General features: G+C 41.8%; 1 protein-coding gene across 1 annotated transcript in view; it reads right to left on the bottom strand.

Moving 5' to 3' along the window:
• Nucleotides 1-23,962, bottom strand: part of STAT2 (signal transducer and activator of transcription 2) — a 46,024-nt gene that overhangs the window by 19,800 nt on the left and 2,262 nt on the right. Inside the window, exons 2-8 of the mRNA XM_089479259.1 lie at nucleotides 18,400-18,572; nucleotides 14,524-14,683; nucleotides 9,447-9,545; nucleotides 3,915-4,007; nucleotides 3,061-3,139; nucleotides 568-656; nucleotides 250-398 (exon numbers count right to left, since the gene is read on the bottom strand). Coding sequence (XP_089335385.1) covers nucleotides 250-398; nucleotides 568-656; nucleotides 3,061-3,139; nucleotides 3,915-4,007; nucleotides 9,447-9,545; nucleotides 14,524-14,683; nucleotides 18,400-18,530 — 800 coding nt within the window. The 5' untranslated portion in view covers nucleotides 18,531-18,572. The remainder of the gene's footprint in view (nucleotides 1-249; nucleotides 399-567; nucleotides 657-3,060; nucleotides 3,140-3,914; nucleotides 4,008-9,446; nucleotides 9,546-14,523; nucleotides 14,684-18,399; nucleotides 18,573-23,962) is intronic.

Below are 23,962 nucleotides of genomic sequence, written 5' to 3'. Positions count from 1 at the left end.
ATAAAGGCAGTTTCCGTCAAGTTGATGCCCTCCATTCTGATGTCTTGGATGACAAATCCAATCAGTGCCAAGTAACATTGCCAACTGTGAGGGATTCTGAGAGTTAATTGGCCCAAATATTTCATAATAACTGCAACATGCAGTCATTATCAAATGGCTATAATATTTTTTCTAGGCAGGTACTGTCCTTACTCTGCCCTAAGAACAACGAGGAACTGCACCACTAGCAAGGACCACTCTGGGACCTACCACGTCTCTAGCTGTCCTAAGCTGGTATCACAGGTGTCTCCAATGCATGCTCGCCGCTGGCGATCTTTCCATGCGTCTTGCTCTTTCAGTAGCAGTTCCCTCAGAGTCACTGAACGGCCCAGCTGTTCATGGATCTGGGCCAGCACTTCCTGTGGGGAGAACTGCTGATAACTGAAGTGGTTCAATGTTTAGGCTCAAGAAGGAGGGGGTGGGGACATAGCAAACATCAGACTAGCTCCTATGGCCTCTTTTTTAGCCACAAAAAGACAAAGCCATCACTGAGGCTTATTCTCACTCAATCATGGTGCCCAGACTCACCTTACGGCAACAGTCCACATTATTTAACATTACTTGTAACTCCTGCTTTCTTCGGTCTTGAGCAGGATCATTATTAGGCACCGTACTTTCTGCAGTAGAAGACAGCATTAAAGACAGGAGTTGGTTACATGAAGGAACAAAGTCACATGTGCCTCTTCCATTTCTGTATTTCCTTGCTTGCTACCAAATTTATTCTGACAGCAGGCTACCACATAGGAAATTCTGCTGAGGAATAAATATATTAATGAGGATCTGTCAGCCTCATTTTTGTTGCATTTCTCAGAATCATGCTGGGATTCTTGTTTCATCCCAGTTCCATTATCATGTGATGTTTTTATTTCTTCCCACATGGAGACCCTTGTATGTTTGTTTTAGAAATGTACTTTTTAAATGTATGAAGTACACACAGTTTTGAATCATAAACATGGTTTTGTGTAGAGCTTTATGGCTGTTTGCTAAAAAGCATTGCAAGCCCAAGAAATTTACAGATTTCCACAGGGCACTATGCCTTTCATTATATGGCCATCTTCAGAGTAAGAAACAGATATTCCTATTAGGAAATGCAAGTCTGACTCAATTCTCTTCCATCTCTTTGTGCTCCTTACATGTCATATTTCCCAGCAGAATTACAAGGATTTTGACAGCAGTAGGGTACATTAGTGGCTTCAGGAGAAACATTAATGGCAAGATTTTTCCCCTCTGCCTTTGTGACAGGAGGAGGAAGTAGTTCCCTGTGGTTCAGAAGGAGAGGCTGAGCAATCAAAGCAGCTTCCCCAATCCTGGGAAGGTGTCCACTCTAAAAAGGAAAGCCACTAGTGAGGTCAGAGCTGAACTCCATGAAGGTCCCAGAAGATGCTGCTGGCCATTTACTAGTAACCGACAGCAAGCAGAAGGTAACTTGTGATTGAGATGCTTCCTATTGCAAGGGGTATGGTCTATGGCTGCTTTGGCACAACAGGAGCACTCGTGCTGATACTTCAAGTGCACAAACAGAGGCATCGCTAGAAGGGTGTGGAGGATGCAGACCACACGGGGTGACACCTTGGGGGTGTGTTAACTGGTGTGTAGGTGGGAAGCAGCTTCCCTACAGGCCTGGCCTGTCTGGTGGGCAAGAAAGCAAATCACCTCCTTTTCTCACCCAGCCAGAGGTTCCACCAGATCCAGAAAGGCTGCAGAGCAGCAGAAGCAGCCTGTTCCTAGCAGCTGCCACTGATGGGAAGGGACTGCTTTCTGGGTCTGACAGGTCTGCTGGCTTGGCAGGAACGCAAGTAGCCTCCCTTTCCCGTTTGGCCACCGGCTCCACCAGATCCAGAAAAGATTGTTGCAGAAAGGAGGGGGGTATTAAGAATGACCCACATTGGGTGTTAAATATAGGTATACCACTGTGTACAAAGGAGCAGCAATATAGGCTAAGAATTACATCCTTGGCAAAGGTCAAACATGGGAATAGTGACAGATCCATGCCTTAATTTAAAAGCAGTCATCTGATTCCCTGCCTTGATTCCAGCAATGTACAGATTTATTTAAAGACAAAAATCAAACCTCAGATGATACCAGCCACATATGCTGGCGAAACATCAGCAATAAATTCTTCTAGAACATGGCAACATAGCCCAAAAAACCCACAAAAATCTAACCCTCAGACCTGTTTCTAAATTTAGGCCCAGTACAGACTGCCGGTTTGTGGTGGCCTGTGGCCAAAATTAGGGCTCAGGAGTGCGAAGTAACAGCACACTCCCAAGCCCTTGCACGCAGCGGCGGTGCCATTATGGCGGCCTCCAGTCTACATGGGGGCCACCGTGATGACACAAGCATAGTACAGTATCCGCACATCATGGTGCTGCGTTTGCATTATCAACGCCAATGGCGCACTCATAGCGTCTGCCACGGGAACCAAAAAGACCCTGCTTTTAGTGGGTTCTTTTTGGTGCGGAGGGATGCCACGTGGTTTGGCTGCTGCGGTGTCCCTGAGCAGCAAAAATTTTTTTAATGGGGGCAGGAAGGATGGCCCTGTGTGGCCCTCAAAGTAAGGTGCCCACATGGCAAGGAAACCATGGGCAAAAGGCAAGAGTTACATGCAACTGTAAAGAAAACATTGTTTTTAAACAGAGTTGGGAAGACTTCACAGCCTCTGTGGTTTACTAGAATCAGGAAATCTATTAAACATAATTAGGAGGAAAAGACTTGAAAGAGAATTAAAGGATTCCAAGCCTAGAAATCAATGACCTGAGCATACAGACTTTCTACACAAAATCCACTGTTGGTTGTCTCAAACTTTCTACCCTTCCAGTAGCACAATACAGAGAGGTGTGGAATGTGGGAATTGGTTGCTACTTTTAAACATTTGGCAGACAGACATGTCTGTCACCCAGAGATCTGCTAGTAGATATCTATCTCCCGTCTGCCCTGATATTTAATAACACACCAAAAGAACCGGGCTACTCCAATCTAAACCATACGACCAGTCAAGAGTGGCTCCTGAATGTTTCTCACCCAAATGTTTATGTGTCTTGAAGCAGAAATCAAAGGTGTCCTGAAGCAATTCAAGTTGATCTATGGAGGTTTTCAGAGCCTGTGGAGTAGAACCAGGTATCAAGCTCAGACAAAGCAAGCTGAATTAGACAACTCAAGTAACAGGTGAGGGACGGAGGACCCTGCCTGTGACAAAGTATTAGTTTGAATGTTAAATGAGCTATCCAATGTACTGCACGTTTTACCAAAAACCAGTTCAGCACATAGGATAGTTTACATTAATATCTGGAGTGGATTCACTGCCCCAATAACATGGAATCCACCAGCAGCCACTGCCATGTACCCACACCTACATCATACCCAAGCCACTGAGATCCAGTTAATGGTCTATCACTTGTGCCCTGCTTCCCAACAGTGGGGATGCAAGATTGTTCTTCAGAAAGAAAAGACAGCATGGGTCCTGGCAGAAGGCATTGTGTCCACACTGATACTTATTTATATTATTTTATTTTAAAACTGTTATACGCATTCTACAGGATCAAAAACATTCCAGGTGGCTATAAAAAAACCCAGTTAATACATATTGAAGTCCAAAGGTTCTCTGGTTCTACATCAGGAGAAGTCAATTCAGAATAATTGTATCTTTCAGACAGGATCTAGTATGACGTGTACGGAGTGGAGCTCCATGTACCAACAACATGAAATTTAGTGTGCTGTGCAAAACATCCATGGCTTGCTAAACCAAGTGACCCTAAATTAACATACCTTACCATTGGAAATTTCTTCCTAAAAATAAAAGACCACTCTACAGAAAGAAGACTAACCAGACAAGTTGTTTTACTTACTCCGAAACCTTGTGTCTGCAGCACTCTCACCTGAATTGCGCTTCGCATCGTTGCTAGCCTGTTCTGAATGTTGTACTGGTGGCTAGAGGTCATGAGAGCATCCATTGGGGGTTCCACTACTGGCTGCAGGGAAAGGAAGAGAAAATACACTGGAATCTATAACATATAACAGAAGGCCAAAAGCTAGATTCCTTTGGCAAACAAGGTACTGCTTTGGGCAACTTTTTAGTAACCAGTGGCCTTCAGATTTTCTTCCTTCAAAAAAACCTTTACACGAGGATTGCTGGCTATGCAGTTTGCATAAGGGTATGTTCTAGAGTTCACAATTTATGTAGGATTTGGTCATAAGCCTCTAGGTTCTGTCCTGGGCCCAGTGCTGTTCAACATCTTTATCAATGACTTGGATGACAGAATTGGGGGTATACTTATCAAATTTGCAGATGACACCAAATTAGGAGGAGTAGCTAATACTCCAGAGGACAGGATCAAACTTCAGAATGACCTTAATAGATTAGAAAGCTGGGCCAAAGCTAACAAAATGAATTTGAACACAGAGAAATGTAAGGTACTCCACTTAGGGCGGAAACGAGACTACGTGTGAAAGGGATCTAGGAGTCCAAGTAGACCACAAATTGAACATGAGTCAACAGTGCAGTGCGGCAGCTAACAAGGCCAATGCAATTTCAGTCTGCATCAATAGAAGTATAGTGTCTAGAACAGGGGTAGGCAACCTTTTTGACCCGGGGGCCGGGTTGCTGTCCCTCAGACAACTCGGGGGGCCGAAGCCAAAAAAAAACAACACTTTTTTTAAAATAAATAAACCAGGGCAAATGTAGGACAAAAATTTAAAATGGAGGACACTTTTTAAAAAAAATATGGAAGACACGCAAAAAAATCTGCTGATTTTTTAAAAAAATGTTAATATAAATGCATGTTTCTGAGGCTTCTATAGACAATTGCCCCCCTTGCTCCCCCTTGCCCACCGCTTGCCCCCACTTGCTCCTCCTTGCCCCCCTTGCCCGCCGCTTGCCCCCACTTGCTCCTCCTTGTCCCCCCTTGCCCGCCGCTTGCCCCGCGCCCTTGTGCGGGAAGCCAAAGGCCCCAGTGGCAATCTGTGGCAGGGCCGGGCTGGAGCCGGTCTCTAGGCCTCAGTGGGCCGCATGTGGCCCGCGGGCCATAGGTTGCCGATCCCTGGTCTAGATCAAGGGAAATAATAATGCCACACTATTCTGCTCTGGTCAGCCCCCACCTGGAATACTGTGTCCAGTTCTGGGCACCACAATTAAAAAAGGGCATTGAGAAACTGGAGCGTGTCCAAAGGAGAGCGACTAAAATGGTGAAAGGTCTGGAAACCATGCCCTATGAGGAACGACTTAGGGAGCAGGGGATGTTTAGCCTGGAGAAGAGAAGGTTAAGAGGTGATATGATAGCCCTGTTTAAATATTTGAAGGGATGTCATATTCAGGAGGGAGCAAGCTTGTTTTCTGCTGCTCCAGAGACTAGGACCCGGAGTAATGGATGCAAGCTACAGGAAAAGAGATTCCACCTCAACATTAGGAGGAACTTCCTGACAGTAAGGGCTGTCCGACAGTGGAACAAACTCCCTTGGAGTGTAGTGGAATCTCCTTCCTTAGAGGTTTTTAAACAGAGGCTGGATGGCCATCTGTCAGGGATGCTTTAATTTAGATTTCCTGCATGGCAAGGGGTTGGACTGGATGACCCTTGCGGTCTCTTCCAACTCTATGATTCGATGATTCTTTTTACTGATTTTCTAACACTGAAGATCAGTATTTTCTGGAATACAGCCTGAAAGCCACAGCTGTAGGGGGAAAACTGGACAGCACAATGTAGAAATGCAGAATGATAGAAGGCAATGATAAAAATAAAGTAGATAGGCTGGCTAACCAGATATTAATATTAGATTTGGGAAAACATATAAGGCTCAGAAGTTCTATATCAAAAGGCATAAAGACTCTTGTTCTTAGACCAACCAGCCTTCTTTTATTGCACACACAGAGAATTTTATGATGATAGTGTATGACATTTGAATCTGTAATAGAAAATGGCAGTTTCAGTTAACTCTCTATTTTCACCAACAGAAAAATCAAATTAAGAAGCATGGAAGCAGCAAAGATGCAGAAAACACAGAGAGTCTCAACAGAATGAGTCAGGAGTTGTCCAGCACCAAAGACACACCATTAGAAACCTACTGTATTTCAAATCAAAACTTCAACTGAAACCAGATATTTATTCCAAGCCAAATACAAACAAACAAACAAACAAACAAACAAAACCAAAGAGGCCTGCCAAATGATCTTGAAGTAAATGAAAGGCCTTAAAGGAAATGCCAGTTTGATGTGTAAAGGAGAAGAACAATTAAAGAAAGTATGGCAAGAATGGTCAGTTATAGTTAATCTTAAATGTAAATCAAAAGTAGATGGAATTTCAGAAAAACTGAGCAACATAATGGGGAAGAGGATTAAGCAGCAGGAGCAGGATTCAAATACTGGATGTTCTTGAAAGCCCAATCAATTTGTAAATCCATTTCAAATAGTATCAGAATCAAAATAAAAAGACAAACCTATGAATTGTAAGAACTGGAGAACTGAATCCCTGAAAGTGATATAACTACAAATAACTGACTTATTGCTAGACCTTTTCCTTGGCTTCTCAAGTTCAAAGTCAGTCAGCTTTGAGAGTCTTCACCTTCAAGCCTGGGGAGCACAGCAAATGAAGAGATAACCATATATTGTCATTGTTGTGGTGGTGGTGTGTCTTCAAGTGGTTTCTGACTTATGGTAACCCTAAGGCGAACCTATACTCGACTATAAGTTGATCTTATGTATAAGTTGAGGGCAGGTTTTGTAGCCAAAATTATGACCCATGGATAAGTTGAAGGTAAAACTTAGGGGGACGTAACAAAGGATGCAAAGGATGAAGCAAAAAAAACCAATATCAAACAACTTAGAAAATTCCAAAAGGCCTAACTGTTTCTGCTCATCCTAAAAACTGGATGAATGAAGAGGGAAGTACAATAAACGGTGGCTGTGTGATGTATAAGAGAGGTGACCAGGCACAGCCAAGGCTAAGAAAATGCACACATTTTGAAAGAATGTAAAGACAAAGCAAAGAAAATGGTAGCTACGTTAGCACTGATTACACCCTTTAACTTTAATGTGAGAACTATGCCTGATTTTAACCTAGAAAAGAAGACAAACATACATAAATGTCTTATTGAAATCCTTCAAACCCCAATTCCTCTTGGCACTCCTTTGAGAGAAAGTGCCAAAGAGTTGCCACCACCATTTTCCCAGGAGGGACTAAGACCCACTTTTTGCCACTCTATTTGCCACAGTTAAAGTAAAGATAAAGTAAAGTGGGATGTGGTATCTTAGTTGTTAAGTTCTGAAAATTGCAAGATAAGAAGGTTGGAAGTTCGCGGCCTGAATGCTGCATGATGGGGTAACCACTAAGATACTGCTCCTGTCACTTCTTATCTTACAGTCATCAGAACTGGCATCTTCACCACTAAGATACTGCCCCTGTCACTAGTCTCAGCTTCAGGCCCATAGCTAGGCTGGGGCAACCGGGGCACCACCACATGCAGCCCATGCACTGCACAAATTCCACCCTCGGTTTAGCAGCTAGGCTTGAGTCCTCAGAGTGAGAGAGAGAGATTCATAAGCTATTTATTTTCATGGAAAGAAAGATTGAAGTCCATGGTGCTGATGGGAAAGCACATCAGATCTGCGAAACAAAACCCATGCAGAGTGATAATGATATTTTAATGCTATTTTATTTATTTATTGAATGTATATCCCATTCTTCTCACAGGATGAGATTCAAGTCACTTTACAATAATATTATTTTACAAACATTATAAAAGTTAAATAACAATATTATTAAAAATAATTAAAAGCAATTAAAAACACTAAATATATATTTAAAACATAATTTCCATTAAAATATTAAAAATACAGCACACCACACACACACAACAACAACTACTACTACTCCATTATTAAAACTCAAAGGCCTTCCTGAATAAAAACATCTTCAACTGCTGACAGAAAGAGAGCAGAGAGGGGGCCAACCAGACCTCCTACGGAAGGGAGTTCCACAGCCTGGGAGCAGCCACAGAGAAGGCTCTCCCCAGGTCCTGACCAACAGTGCCTGCAAAAGTGGTGGAGCTGTGAGAAAGCTCTCCCATATAGACCTGAAAGCTCACACTAGCTTATAGAAGGAGATAAGGTCTTTCAGATAGTCTGGACCCAACCCATGTAGGGCTTTTAAAGGTCAAAACCAGCACTTTGAATTCTGCCTGAAAATGGACTGGTAACCAATGGAGTTATTTCAATAAGGGAGTGACAGAATCTCTGTAACTAAAACCCAATCAACAGTCTGGCCTCAGCATTCTGGACAGAGTTATGTTTCTGAAGTTTCCAAAGTGTTGCCTCACACAGTAGTCCAAATGGGATATAATCAAGGCATGTGCCACTGTAGCAAGATATGACTTCTCAAGGAATGAGGACAGCTGGCATGCTAGTTTTAACTGTGGAAATGTATTCCTGGCCATAGTTGAAACCTGGACATCCAGGCTCAGGTCTGAGTCCAGGAGCACACCTGAACTATGAACCTGAGATTTCAGGGGGAGTGTAACCCCATCCAGAATTCCCTGATCTGCTTTCCAACTGACCAGGAGCACCCCTGTTTTGTCTGGATTAATTTTCAATTTGTTCATTGTTATCCAGTCCATTTCTGACAGAGGTCACTGGTTTAGTAAAGACTCAGCTTCCTTGAAATCCAATAGAAAGGAGAGAGAGATGTGTATCATCAGCCTGCTGAAGCCAAAACCTGCAGATGATCTCTCCCAGTGTTTTCAAGTAAATATTAAATAGCATGGGAGACACACATGAGCCCTGACATACCCCATAGGATAGTAGTCATCGTGTCAAACAGGCATTCCCCAACACCACCTTCTGAGTCCACCCCTCCAGGCAAGACCAGAGCCACTGTAAAACAGTGCCCCTGAACCCCATCCCAAAGAGGCAACTCAAAAGGATACCATGGCTGATGGTATCAAAAGCCACTGAGAAGTCCAGAAAAACCAACAGGGACAAACTCCCCATTGTCTAGTTGCCTGTTTACGTGGTCTACCAAGAGGACCAAAGCTGTCTCTGTTCCATAGCCAGGTGTGAAGCCAGACTGATAATACATTTTGTCTATCTTTTCATTAATTATTCTACCAACAGACTTATTTACTCATTTCCTAATATATATGTGTATACACCTAATATAAACAATGAATGATTTAATTGTTTCCCCCCACACTCCAATTCAGCTTTTCCTGCAGATGATGAAGAGGAGGGCACATAAATACTAGCTGAAAAGTGTGATATTACAAGGTGGGGATGAAAGCATGGACAGAGGACAACGCTCAGTAAAGTGGAAAAGCAACCAAGAGACATTATAGGGGGAATTGTTTGTTTGTTTATTTATTTATCCATCCATCTATTTATTAAGTTAAGATGGGAGAACTCGATAGGAAAGGTCCAATCTTACCTGAGAGGCAGCCAAGGCAGCCGACAAAATAGCTTGCTCCTGCCTCAGCAGACCATCAATGACATTGGCCAGTTGCTCAGGACGCTCTTGATACAGGGCCTGGAAGGAAGGTAAGAATAGATTAAAAGTTGCAACTGCATCCACATACGAACTTTTCACATGATCTGCTGACAACACTGAGGAGAGAGGAGGGCACTGTCCACATAGCAACCCACAGGCCATGATGATTCACATGCAACCTTGTGGATTTCCCAAGCAGAATAAATATATGCCTCTCACATTTCAGTCTTTTGCTGTCAGGTTTCACCACCTCTCTTTTTATACCTATGTGTGTTTGAACTTCCATCTGTCCATTACCCCAGCATATACGAGAAGGTTTTATCCATATAGTCAAGTGGGCTCTCATCCATGAAAGCTTATGCCACAACTACAACACCAGCTGCAACAACAGTATCAGAAGCAGCAGCAATAGTATTCATAAAGTTCCCATCAATCTACACAGCACCATCCTAGCCCTGTTTATTTGGTAGTTACTACCAGTGAATTCAACAGGGTCTATTTTCAAGTATATCTACAAAGTCAGCACCAGTTAGTTATTCTTGAAGAAATACCAGAATTCTTTGTGATTGCTCTTATACTGATATTCAAAGGCCAGCAAGAAGTAGGCACTTTAGAAAATGAATTCGCTAATAAGTTGAAGAAGAAGGATGAAAAATGTGGTCTTATAGCAGTCAAATGAAAGGAAAAAAGTAGGGAAGAAAAGAGGAAACAGTATTAAGCTTAAGGGATGTATTGAAAAGAGCTGACAGTACCAATACAAATATCAGACGCTGAAATAAAAAACTAGCAAGTATTAGTGAATACTTTTTTGTAACGGGAATAAAAAAGTGAGGATTAATAAAATATATTGGTATAAACCCCCAAAAGATGGAGGATTGGGGCTCCCAAATTTAAAATGATATTATAGCGCAAAGCAATTAAGATATATCATAGATGGAATTACAGAGAAAGGGGAAATAGATTGGTTAGAGATGGAAACAATAGAAATAGAGAAAGAAGTGGAAAATATATTTTTAAAAGAATTTTACTATGAAAGAAATAGAAAACTCCTTTCTAAAGAATATATTAGAGATTTGGAAAAAATACAAAGAAAAAAATAATGCCTGCTATCTCACCATTAATACAAGTTGTAATGTTAAAAACTTTCTAATAAACCTAAAGGAAGAACTAGAGAAAGAGTTCAGGAAACAAGAAATATACAGGATAAAAGAATGGATGAAGGATAAAGGAAAATAAAAGGAGAAATTACTAAGTCTAAAATCAACTTTGTTTAATTGTATTTAACTGGAACAATGGACAACAAATTGGAATAGGAAAATTATAGAATTTAGAGAACATACAAAATTTGAACAAATAATTAGGCAAAGAGATAGTATGGAGGCAAATGAAATTTTAAAAGGTGTTACAAGTGAAATATATAAATTATTATCAAAATATAATGAGAAAGAAGAATATCTTAGGATAATATGGGAGGAGGATTTAGCACAAATAATAAATATTCAAGAATGGGGGAAAATTGGAATCAATGCCATTTAAAAAATTTATCCATACGGATAAAGGAGAATTATTATAAATTAATGTGGAGGTGGTATTTAACACCAGTATGGTTAAACAATATATATAAGAATTATTCAAGGCTATGTTGGAGGAGCTGCCAAGAAATTGGTACTTATATTCATATGTGGTGGGGATGTTTACCTGAAAAGAAATTTTGGCAATTAGTATTTAAACAGATAAAAGAAATAACAGAAATTGACTTGGAAATTTGTCCAAAGATAGCACTATTATCTATATATGATAAGATCAACTGCACCCAGGCTATGAAGGATTTAATTACAAACTTATTAACAGCAGCAAGATTAATTGTAGCAAAAAAGTGGAAAGATCAGGGAGATCTACAAATACAAGATTGGTATAAAAAGATATGGCAAATGACAATTAATGATAAGTTAACTTGTGGAATTAAGGTTAAAAAAAAGGAATAATGAAAGGAAATTATTTTGAAGCAATATGGAAAATATTTGTACAAAAGGTTTTAGTAAAAGAGGGAGGTGTTTTACCTCCACGGGAAGAGTTACAATTTTGGAGGGTAGAGTAATATGAAGATAATAGGTTCTGGTAAAGGGAGCACTTGAGGAAGGAAGAAAAAAATGAATTAGTGATAAATTAATAGTATTATTCCTTTGTAGAATTATGAATAGTATATAATGTAAAGAAGACAGTAGGAAGAATGAAGATATTAATAACAATTTTATGTGTTTTTTAAAATTTTAAATGGTTTGATATGAATAATAATAATAATAATAATAATATAATTTATTTATATTCTGAATTTTCCGAATATAAATATACTGCCCCCATCACGCTCCTTTCTTGTCCTGTCCCTTACCTCCATCCACTTCACTCCCTGGCATGCCTTTCTCCATTTTTAAATATTTTTTTCAACTTTTGTTATGCAGCTCCCATTTAACATTTTTAAATTAAAAAAACAAACAAACTTAAAACTGCATTGTTCCAAAACCACGCAAAAACCTTAGAATAAAATTTTAATCGTGAAGAGGAGAAAGTGGGGAGGAGCAAACAGTAACACCATGTGACTGCAAATCACGTGAATGCCCTGGGATGGCTTTTTGCACCTGGGGCATCGCACAATCGGTAGCTCATTCACAGGTTTCCTCTGTGAATGTGAAGAGAAGGCTGGGGGACAGGACAGAAATGGGAGGGAAATTGCATTGTGTGATCACTGCCGATGCCGCTTCTCTCCCAATAAAATCACAGTTTAAAAGCCCTTATATAAATGTATGATACAGTAGCTGTGCTCTCCGATACTTAGGTACTGTCAGTTTCATCATCTTGCCAGGTCCTTTGAATCAAATACTTCTCATTAACTGTCCTGACTCAACTACCATTTAATTGCAATGTATAATGCCTTGCTCTAGTACTATGAAAGAGGAAGAAAAGTCACTTGTATTAGTAGGGTCATTTTTGGTGATTATACACCATACAAAGACTCATTACAGGCAGCTGAAGCTGCTCAGCAAAAAGGAAAATGGTGTGTGTGCCCATGGCGTGCACGTACGACCGCTCATCGAGCACAAGCCCCATTATATCAAATGGGACTCGATCAAATGCACTTTTTGCTTTACGCAGGAGGGGGGGCTCCTGGACGGATCCCCACATAAGAAAAGGGCCCACTGTACCTATGCATCCATCCACACATCCAAATGTTTTGCAAATTTTGTTAACTAAAGACAAAACCCCAAGTACTTTGTGATCTTTAAATTGGTTTCAGTCAGCCCTCTGTATTTATGGACTCAACCATCCACAGACTGGAAACATTTTCAATTCCCTCCCTCAAAGGCATTTTACTACACCACTGTATATATAGTACTTTCTTTTCCATCTCAGCTGACTTTTTCTGAAAATCAGCAGACAAACTTTATATTGTAAATTAGGCTTCCTTGGCCAGGTGTGCTCTAGAAAGTGTTGAATTATTATTATTATAATTCCCACAATACTGTGACCACTGGCTATCCTGGCTAGGATTAATGGGAATAAAAGTTCAAAAAATCTAGATGGCATTAGAATTAAGGGAAGGTACAAAATGGGAACTGTCTCCCTCCTGCAACACACAATGTGTTGGCAGCAACCACTTGCACTCTGTAGCCACAGTGATCCACCAGAGCTGCATTTGGGGGCATCTTTTATGACAAGGATGATCAACTGCAAGAAGGGCCACTTTTCACCCCTGTGGTGCGCTTCATCTGCTGGATTCTGTGAAAAATAAAACTGAAAATCAGCCCCAGAAGTGATCAGAAGTCAACTTCTGGCTTACTGGATTTTTTCAGCCAATTTTCAGTTTTAAAAAACCCTGGGTTTTTAGGGAATTTGAGATGTTTAAAATGTTACTGGTCCTTCAAAAGGCATTTTTGTACACTTTTCCAGCAATTTTGAAAAATTTGGGGGGGGGGGGTCAAGGCACCTGGGTGCTCAGAGAGGGAACTGAGGACTGCAAAAGGGAACTGGGGGTTTCCGGTAGTCGAGGGACTGCATGTACCCCACCCCTTTCTAAGAAAAAGTGAGGTTCTTTCGGCCTAAAGGCCAAAAAGACAAAATAGAATTTAACAGAAGTTTTGAGGAAGCAGCATTCCAGTGTAGAGCAAGATCTAAGACCCCCAAAATTCCAACATTTTTTCACCTTAAAACTCTTAGAGGACCTTTTTTACACGGTGACCTATGTGCTTCCATCCCAAAAATGGTTAAAGTGCTGGCATTCTGGAAAAGCAAGCCAATTTGCTAATGCTTATCATACACAGAGCACAAAAAGGGGTTAAAAGCACATTACTTAGGCAAAAAAGTGGGTTGAATGTGAATTTGGGTTTCAGTTGGATAAGGACAAATTCTGTAGCTAGCTTGGAAATATGCTTTCTGCACATGCTCCAAACTGTCATTTTCCTAAGTGCACAAACACACATGCTTCAGAGATGGAAGGGAAACCAGGGAGGAAAATCTTCTTTGCCCCAGAAGCTGTTTCAGAGGAAAGAAGGTTGAGGTTTCCCTTTGCAAACTCCCGTAAAACCACACACAAACACACACTAGAGAGAAAGAGGACAGGGCTGGTCCATAAACTTGCCTGATTTCAGCAAGGGCTGAACCTCCTAGATGCCCTCCTTTTCCAGGACATATCCTCCATTTCTCCGTCCTGTACAGGATGAATTCCAAAACGTCCTCTTTCTCTGCCTTCTCCCATCCACCCACAGTTACAAAAAAACACAGGACCTCAGGTCCCACTATTGTCAATGGATACCAATGTGCGCAGAACCACATTAGCGTGTCTGGGTGCATGCACTGCCATTGATGATAATGGCCATCCATGGATGCTCTAACCTCCAGATGGTTAACCCATGGATGGCGCAGGCTGACTGCATCTCATGCTATGGTATTCTCCTCAACTCAGACCCCTCAATTCATGGTTCTCCACTCCCTCATCCCGCCACCATTCACGTAATGCTTGTACCTGGAGATGAGCTCTGGAGCGTTGCAAGTTGTGTTTGAGCAATATGTTGGAGTTGTTTTCTTCACCCAATGCTAAACGCCCCAGTTGATCATTCAGGAGAGTTAGTATATCATGGAAAAGCAAGCAGGCCAGTGAGGGATCTGACTGTGCTACTCTGTTCCTAAAACAGACACAAAGGTGGAAAACGGTTGATAAAGAGTGGTACTTCAGCTTGTACACACAAAAACAAAATGCATCTGAGGAGGTAGACTTAAGTTGACAAAAGCTCATGCCGCCAAGTTCTTTCTTTCATTTAGTCTCAAAGGTGCTACAAGATCTCTTTTCACACAAAACAAAGATACAAATACTGGAAGACAGGGAGCACTCATGCAGATGGAAGGAATATTAGAGGTGATGTCAAAAAGTACGAGGAAGAGTAAGCCTCTGCTATGTCCCAAGGGGCTCAGCTTGCTTGGCCACTGTCTAGGTGGTTATGAGGCCTCATACTTGTTGGTGCAAATTTACTGATGAAGAGGATATTTTTCATATTAGAAGTGTCTAAATGGCTCCACTCGTATCTGTGGAAATACAGAGGTTTATCAGACGCGAGTTTTTGGCGATTTTTCCTGCCTATCGCGCAATGTTAGCGTCACCAACGTTGCGCAATAACGTGAAAGCGTGACGTCCTTCCAGACGCCATTCATTTCTATGCGAGCCCATTGTGCAACACTCCCGTAGTTTAAGCGTCATTCCTCCCCTTTTTGGGCATTGCGGGCAAAAAGGGAAGCCAGGCCATGGTCTCCCGTTATCCTCGCGAAATCTGTTGCAAAATGGTTGGTGTGGTAGGCAGCAGCGCAACGCAACGCTCAAGTTACTGATTGCAAAGTTCCCATGATGCTGGGCTGCTTTTTGACCCCATTCCCTTCCGGTGGCCTTCCTTTTTCAGGACAACCCCTTGGAGGGGGGGTGGCCTTGTCTTGCATGTAAAGAACCCCTTGGGGTCATCCATCCCTGCCCCATTCCTCTTTCCTGCATGGACACCTGGGGGGCTGCAAATGCCAGGGACCCCTAGGGGTCATCCATCCCTGCCCCATTCCTCTGTCCTGCATGGACACCTGGGGGGCTGCACATGCAAGGGGCCCCTAGGGGTCATCCATTCCAGCCCCATTCCTCCTTCCTGCAAGGACACCTCGTAGGCTGTAAATGAAAGGGGCCCCTAGGGGTCATCCATTCCAGCCCCATTCCTCTGTCCTGCATGGACACCTGGGGGGATGCACATGCAAGGGACCCCTAGGGGTCATCCATTCCAGCCCCATTCCTCCTTCCTACAAGGACACCTCATAGGCTGTAAATGAAAGGGGCCCCTAGGGGTCATCCATTCCAGCCCCATTCCTCTGTCCTGCATGGACACCTGGGGGGCTGCACATGCAAGGGACCCCTAGGGGTCATCCATTCCAACCCCATTCCTCCTTCCTGCATGGACACCTAGGAGACTGTAAATGAAAGGGGCCCCTAGGGGGTCATCCATCCCAGCCCAATTCCGGTGTCCTGCATGGACACCTAGGAGGCTGCAAATGAAAGGGTCCCCTAGGGGTCATCCATCCCAGCCCCATTCCTCTGTCCTGTATGAACACCTAGTAGGCTGTAAATGAAAGGGGCCCCTAGGGGTCATCCATTCCAGACCCTTTCCCCTCTCCCCCCCCCGGAAGCACAAAGGTCAGGATGCCACCAAAACCTCCAAGGCGCATGCGCAAATATGTTGTTGCGAAATGCGAAAGACAAAAGGAAAGCGCTGGTGTAGTAAATAGTTCTGCAATGCATGGTTTCACATCACGGAAATCGCAACTTTCGTGCAATTGTAGCGCAACTGTAGCGCTAACATAACGTTACGGGGAAATGACGGAAAAGCAAGCAATGTGGTAAGACATCGTGCGAAACAGTCATTTCGCAACGTTCTTTACACTTCCTTAGCGCAATTGCAGGGTCCAAAACTTGAGTCTGATAAACTCCACAGTGATCTCATTAGTCTTCCGTTAGAACTTTATAGAGCTCCCTCTACAGTTTGGTTCAAGAAGCAAGACCCAGTAGCACTTGGGAAAGGGTAATGCTGGTGCTATCAAACAGCCTCCTAGAAAGAATCCTCATTCTGGCACAAACAGATAAGCAGTCATAGCCCAGAAACGTCAGGATCCAATTGGAGAAAGGAAGATAATTTTTCCTTATTCTTTAGATCTCTCAGTCCCGCCTCACCCTCTTTCTGCTGTTATAGAACAAAGTGCCATATTTCCTCTCTCACAATACTAGAACCCATGGTCATTTAGTTAAATTGAATGGTGGAAGATTCAGAAGAGCCAAATAAGTCCTGGTTCACTCAGCACATAGTTCAGCTGCAGAATCCTCTGCTAGCAAGTTAGCCAAGAACTTGGGAGGGCCTTGAAAGGGAATGACTTCTTAGTTACATTTCTATATGTTACTTTTCCCTCAGTAGGCTCAAGGAGCTCTGCATGGCTCTCCTCTGTCCGAGTTTACCCTACAACAATCCTGTGAATACAGATTAAAGGCGCATGACTGGTTTAAGGCCACCCAATGAAATTAATGGATCAATGGGGACTTGGACCACAATCTCCCAAATCCCAGATCAACATTTTAACCACTACATCAGAGTCAGGGGAAGTGTTGCCTATTGGCCACATGAAACTCCCCAAAGCCTCTCCACACATGAAGGCTTGGTAATTTAATAGAGTCCCCCTCCCCCCAAAAAACCAGAACATCCCTTCCCAAGGAATAAAACCAGAAGCTGAATTCTGGCCAGTTCCAATTGTTGTTGTTGTATTTTAGCCTTTTGTGCAGCACATGCTCAATCATGGGGGCCCAAATTTGAAGTTGCCCATCTCCATGTTACACTAACTGCTGTTTCAGACAATTTCATCAAAAGCTACCCATGGCTGCTAGTCATCATGGCTATGTATCATGTCCAGCATGCCTCTGCATATGAGTTGTTTGGAAGCACTATTCAGGGGCTATAGTTGCTCCCTTCTCCCATTGGGACTTCTGGCTACTCCCTGTGAGAAGGAAAAACTGGATGAAACAGGTCTTCACCAGCAGCACAGCTCTTTCTTCTTTCTTTCTTTCTTTCTTTCTTTCATTTAAATGCCACCTTTCTCCCAGAGTGGAACTCGAGGTGGCTCACAAATGAAGTCAGTAAAAAATAATAATACAATTTGTAGAATAATTATAATCATCATATTTAAAACAATATAAAATTACTTTAAAAGTATACAAAATAAATAAATAAAGCCAACACACCAATAAGAAGTCTCCCTACAAGTAATTACATATTAAATGCCTGCTTACACAAAAAGGTCTTTGCCTGCCCTAAAGATGCACCAGATTCCAAGTAAAACATGTCAGCCATTTCTTAAGGAGTAAGGGTGCTACACTACTCTCCACAAAGAGCCTGGAAGACTGCACCCCTCCCATTTTTATTTCTACTATATAACCTGGGAAGGCTGATTTTTTCACACGTCCACCAATGGCCAAAAGCAAGGGGATGCTATTGCCTATTTCACTGTGTTCTGGAACCATTTTTCATTTCCCTCGCCTTTTAATAACTGTATTTCATTTAATGTAATAGTACCATAGCATTCTAGTATTGTTGTTGTCTTAGTTTTTGCAGACCAGGAAAGATAGACTGACAATAATAACAGAATGCAATAAGCTGACATTAACTTTATTTGGGCTGAGAATCACTGGGTGGAAATATCAGAGAAAAGCAATCTCATGGGAAGCAATCCCTATGGACTCCTATGAGCAATACTTATAGGAGGAAAGAAATGACCAGTTGCAGAGGAAGGGAGGTGGAAGTCTCCTTTTTAGGCAGCGATCCCATAAAATTACCAGTCTTGTTCCTCAATCCAGTATGCCAGGTACTGTCGCACTTCCATGGGCAGGCTGTTGTCCAAGTAGAGGTCATGCACCTGATTCAGATATACGCTGTCCAACGACTGGATCTGCTGCCACTGGGCCATGTTGGGGAGAAGTCAGTCCTAGGCTCCACACTGTTGACAACCCTTAAAGAGAGAAAGTCAGAACATCAGAAGTTAGAGAGGAGTCCCTCTACAGGGAACCAAGACATTAAAAGACTACCAAAAACAGTACCAGTTTATTGTTGGCAGATAATTTTGAATTAAGAGAATTTCAACAACCTAAGAAGAAAGTGCAATATTTATATTTCTATCTCCTCAAATATTTGTACTGTATTACTAAATCTTTTTTTTGGGAGGGGGGGGGGTAAAGGGAATATGTCATAAACAAATCCCATTCAGATTCACACTTACATCCTTTAGGATAAATTCAACATTAGTTCTGCTTAGAATAGATCCATTGCAATCAGAGGGACTGAATTTAGTTTACCATGGGATCTTATAGCACCTTTGAGACTAAATGAGAAAACCAAGTTTGTAGCATGAGCTTTTGTACACTCAGTCTACTTCATCAGATGCATATTAATTCAGTTGAGACTAACAAATTCTCTTCATTTCAATGGGTCTACTCTAGTAGGAAAAAACCCTATGATAGTGTCACCTTAGGGTCACCATAAGTAAAAAAATGTCTTGGAGGCAGACAACAACAAAAAAACCTCTAGCAGAACCCTACATTTAACCCAGAGGTGGGCATCAATCACAATCCAGATGTCACTGGATTGTAATTCCAGAAGCTCTAACCCAGCACAAGCAATGCTGAGGAATGCTGGGAGCTGCAGTTCAACAATTCCTGGAGAGTTGTCTAATCCCCAACACTAATTTACTTGAGAAGCAACATGAGGTTTAATGGGCCTTACTCCCAGAACTTGGAAAAGTTACTTGGAAAAGGGACTACAGCTGGGTTCTGAAAACTTTGTAGTTCAAAAAAATATTTTTTTCCAAGCTCTACTTGTTCCTTCTTCTTCCCTGGCCATTCCTTAGTTGCAAGGATAAGTAATTTGTGATCCAGGATTCTAGGGAAGATGGAAAAGTCTGACTACTGTGGAGGGAGATCATTAGCCTTACAATCTAACACTTGATGGGTTGCAGTGAGCCTTCATGCCAGGGATGAGCTTGGGCAGGAGGGTACATTAAGATGGATTACACTCACATTTAAAAAAAATCCATTCAAAACAAAGGAAGAATAGTGAAAATGCATCCCATCACGTAGTAGATTCTACCAGTGTTGCAGGGCCAAATCCAAACTAGATAATTCCCATTCCACCTGCAGATTTTACAACTAGGCTTCACAGAGTCATTTTGATGGTTTCAGGACCGCACCCCACAGAAATGAAGGGCGCACAGTAAAAAGTGTGGAAGTCTCATAAACCTGGAGGAATGCAATGAAGTTCAGCTCCATTTCCACTATCTCTCTGTGGTAACATGAGAGGTAAGAAACTCTTACCAGTTTCACAGTCAAATAGAAACAAAAGGAGATGTGAAACTAAGAAGAGAAAATTACAAGCTGTCATGGACTGCCCTGGGCCTGACTTAGAGGCACAGTCAGAGGACTGAGACTCTGAAGACATGGAGGAGGCTGAGACAGAGGCAGATTTGGGGCTGCCTGGATCAGCAGTCCCTGAGTAGGCTCAGGAAGCTGCAGGGGGAGAAACAAGCTCTAGGCTGCAGGTGCTAGGGCCTGTGGAGAGAAGGCAGGTCAAGGAGTCCTTGAGGAGGTCTTCCAGGCTAGAAGCCAAGAGGAGAGCTAATGGGTTTCAGCTGAGAGGAGCAGAGGCCTTTTAAAAGACCTCCAGCTGCAGAGGTTCTCTACAGCCAACAACCGGTCTTGTGGCTTTGTTGTTCCTGTATTCCTTGCTTTTGGATTCAAGTTATCTGACCTCTGGACTTCCTTTGTGACTACGCTCTTGCCTCTGTCCTTTGCTATGGCTGATTGATTGGTATTGTGTGACCCTTCGACTGGACTCTTGACTACTCCTTTGCATATTCCCTTGCTGTGCTGCCCTCAGTAGAGGTAAGCAGGACACAAGCAATGTGGGAGGGTGAAAAACATCAAACCAAACAAGCAAGCTGATGTCAAAGGAGTTTAAGGAACCAGGAAATACAGTCCTCAATAAACACCCATTGCAGCAGGCCAAGGAGTTGAAAATGGATTTTGCTCAAGGGGAAAGGATATTATCAATGGCACTGAACAGCCCAAGCCCTCTCTGAAAGAGGTTCCATTTTGTTGTGACTACTCAAGGGAACAATCTTAGATACTCAGTGAGGACAGCTAAGGGAGCTGCTGCAAACCAGTGGGTTCTGAACCTTTGGCCCTCCAAATCTTGCTGGACTAACTCCCAGAAGCCCCAGTCACAATATGGTCAGGAATTGTAGTGGTTTATGTCTAAAACAACTGGAGGGCCAAAAACTGAGAACCACTTCTGAACACCAAGAGCAAAATTGTATGTTTTAGTTATGTTTGTAATATATCAACACACACAGAGTAGTATTTTACTTTTTGTAGCAATCATTAATTTTTTTGAAAACATACCTTATAAAATTTCTAACAATTTGATTATCCATTCCATGTAATTATAAACTTATCTTTTACACATTGAGTTCACTATCATAATATAACAACTTCCATTAACTTTTGTATATTTTTAAATGTAATTTTATATTCTTTTTAGTGAGATGAAACAATTATAATCATTTTAATTTTTTTAAGTGGTTTTATCCGTGAGCCATCTTGCACCCCTTTTTGGGAGAAAGGTGGCATACAAATGAAATAACTAAACCGGTGATGTCCAAACACTGGCCCTCCAGGTGTTTTGGACTTTAGCTCTCAGAAGCTTCAGCCTAACAAATATTAATATTCCTGGACATCTGAAAAGCTTTTCACTTCCATGGGTGCACCTCCATTACAGTTGGACCAGAAATAGGCCACAAAACCTGCACCCTTCCTGGGACATGCCCTAAATCAGAGGTGAACTATGCCATCCCAAGTGCTTGTGTAATAAACTTCCTCTCACTGGAAACAATGGGGATTAAATCACCCACCTGCCCCTAACCTTTAATTCTAGCTGATACAAGCCAGCAGGCTTTAGGAAGTGGTCGTCTTCAGGCCACAAACTTTCCGCACTCACTACCTTGAGACTGCTCTTATCTTAGAGTGCTGGGTGTTTTACTAATCTGCCTTTAACTTGTCTGTCCAGGAAGTCATAACCAGCAACACAACTGGCAATCTTTAATAAATAAGCCACAAGTCAAAACAATTTGGTACTGCATGAAACAGCTCCAAAAAAGAGCAACAAAGAGCCAAATTAGAAGAAATTCAAAGAAAAAGGAGAACCAGGCCATTTTCAAGAACACAGCCCAAAACTAAGACCAGAAACAAAATGGATTTCTATCCATTTTTCTTATACGCCCAGGTGAAGTCTGCCAGATGATACTGTACACTGTCTGGTCCTGAAGGTTTTGCTGGAGGGAAAGCCCATAATATGGGTGCCCCAACAACTGAAGGGTCCTACATTGGATCAGTTGGCCTGACCCTTGCTAGGAATGCCTAGCTCAGCTTCAGTGAAGGATTGAAGTGGGCTTCTTCACTACCATTCTATTATACTATAGCTCTACTGTAGAGTATCTGGGACTAAGTGCCATTGAACTAAATGGGTCTTACTGCTGTGGAGACAAATATAGCTTGCTCTTTTATCTCCCCCAACACCTTACATAATTTTTCAATGATATTTTCCACCTGACAATCTTCTAGAGCAGCTTCTGTAGCCATGTGTGCCTCCTTGCAACAGGCAAGGTGAACAGCAGCTAGCTTTGGAATACCTTACTGAGCATATATGAATAGTAAAACAGGGATAAAGGGATAGCAAATAAACCTTATCAGCTAACCTCAGCATATTAAAAAGGCACAGATCTGGAAATTATTACAAACTTGGAGGCTAGTGAAAGAAAGAAAGAATCCCTGGATGTATTTTGGAAGAGGATTTTAAGTACATTTTTAATTTACTCATGCAATGCTTACCTGACCTAGTTAATTAATTTGATATGCACCTCTCTCTTTGAATAAAGTCTGCTGAAACATGTTCACACTGCCCTTCTTTTTTGTTGGGTAGGAATCCAACCCTGCTCTTTCCATGCTATTTCTCCCTTTGATACCAAAGTTTCTGTTACAGTAGTAATACCCAGGAACTGAAGTACACCTATAAATCCAGATTACACATGGGGGGGGGGAGAGATCACAATTTTTCTCTCATTACATTTTTATAGCTTCAGCTCTAGCAGAAAGGTTTAAGCATGAGTTGAAGAAAGGCAGCATGTGAATTAAAAAATTGTAATAAAGGCCCATTTAAACATTGCTTCCTATCCCAGATTGAACTCCACATAAAATCAAGGTCCTATAAAGAATCTAGAAGGAATCTGCCTTTCTCCCAACATGGTGATCAATCATCATTCTCATTTTCCCAGACATAACATTTGAAGCCCATGCACATTATAATCTATCAATGGCCTGTTACAGACAGCCAAAATAAAGCTGCTTCGAGTCACAGTGGAGGTATGGTATTTCAATGATGCAATGATGGAGCATGGCTTTGGTGTGGCTTCTGGACTTTTAGGATGCATGCATCATTGAAATACCATACCTCCACTGTGACTCGAAGCAGCTTTATTTTGGCTGTCTGTAACAGGCCAGAATCTGAGTAGCCACAAATTCCCCACCATGCTGTCCACGTGTCACAGATGGAACAGATGTTTCTCCTTTCCATGTATGCACTTAAGGAGGCTATTTTTGTCACTATTAAGTGAGAAAGAAAGGAAACAGAGATGCCACCATTCACAAATTACAGATTGTAGTCTCTTCTTTCCCTTGTAAAACCTTGTAATCTTCCTAAGTAGAGATTCATTTGTTAACTAAATAAGAAAATAATTAAAATTATTTAAATTTAAAAGATAGAACTAACATTTACACTGTTGAAAGGGAACACTTGGGTGAAGTGGACAAGCACCTTCTGTATGGATTAAAGTACCATATGTCATATGCATATGCATTTTAACCACACCATTTTCATTCTTTAAAACATTTCTATCTGGATTTCAGTTAGACCAGAGGTGGAAACATACAACTTTTCAGATATCTTTCAACCACAACTTACAGCATTCCTCATCAAACGCTATAGTGGTTATGGAAGGGCCACATGATCCTGAATTGCAAGGAAGTTTACTGAATTAACAAAACAATAAAACTAGACACAGTAATTGTAAAACTAAACTAAAAACACCAACAGAAAGCAAAAACTAGACAAAATCTTCTGTAAAAATAAAGCCACACAAACCAAAAAGCATAAGGAAAATCAAAATATTTTCAACTGTAATTCATAAGAATAAATACCAAGGGAAAGGCCCCAAGAAGGCTCTTCTAAACCCAAGATGCCCCCACAAAGACTTTTTGTGCCCAATTTCTGGTAAACCTATTATGGGGTTTCCTG

Source organism: Sceloporus occidentalis, unplaced genomic scaffold (genome assembly GCF_023333645.1).
Source record: "Sceloporus occidentalis isolate IW3139 unplaced genomic scaffold, rSceOcc1.0.p SCAF_1, whole genome shotgun sequence".
Lineage (NCBI taxonomy): Eukaryota > Metazoa > Chordata > Lepidosauria > Squamata > Phrynosomatidae > Sceloporus > Sceloporus occidentalis.
This window is presented reverse-complemented; position numbering and strand designations above follow the sequence as displayed.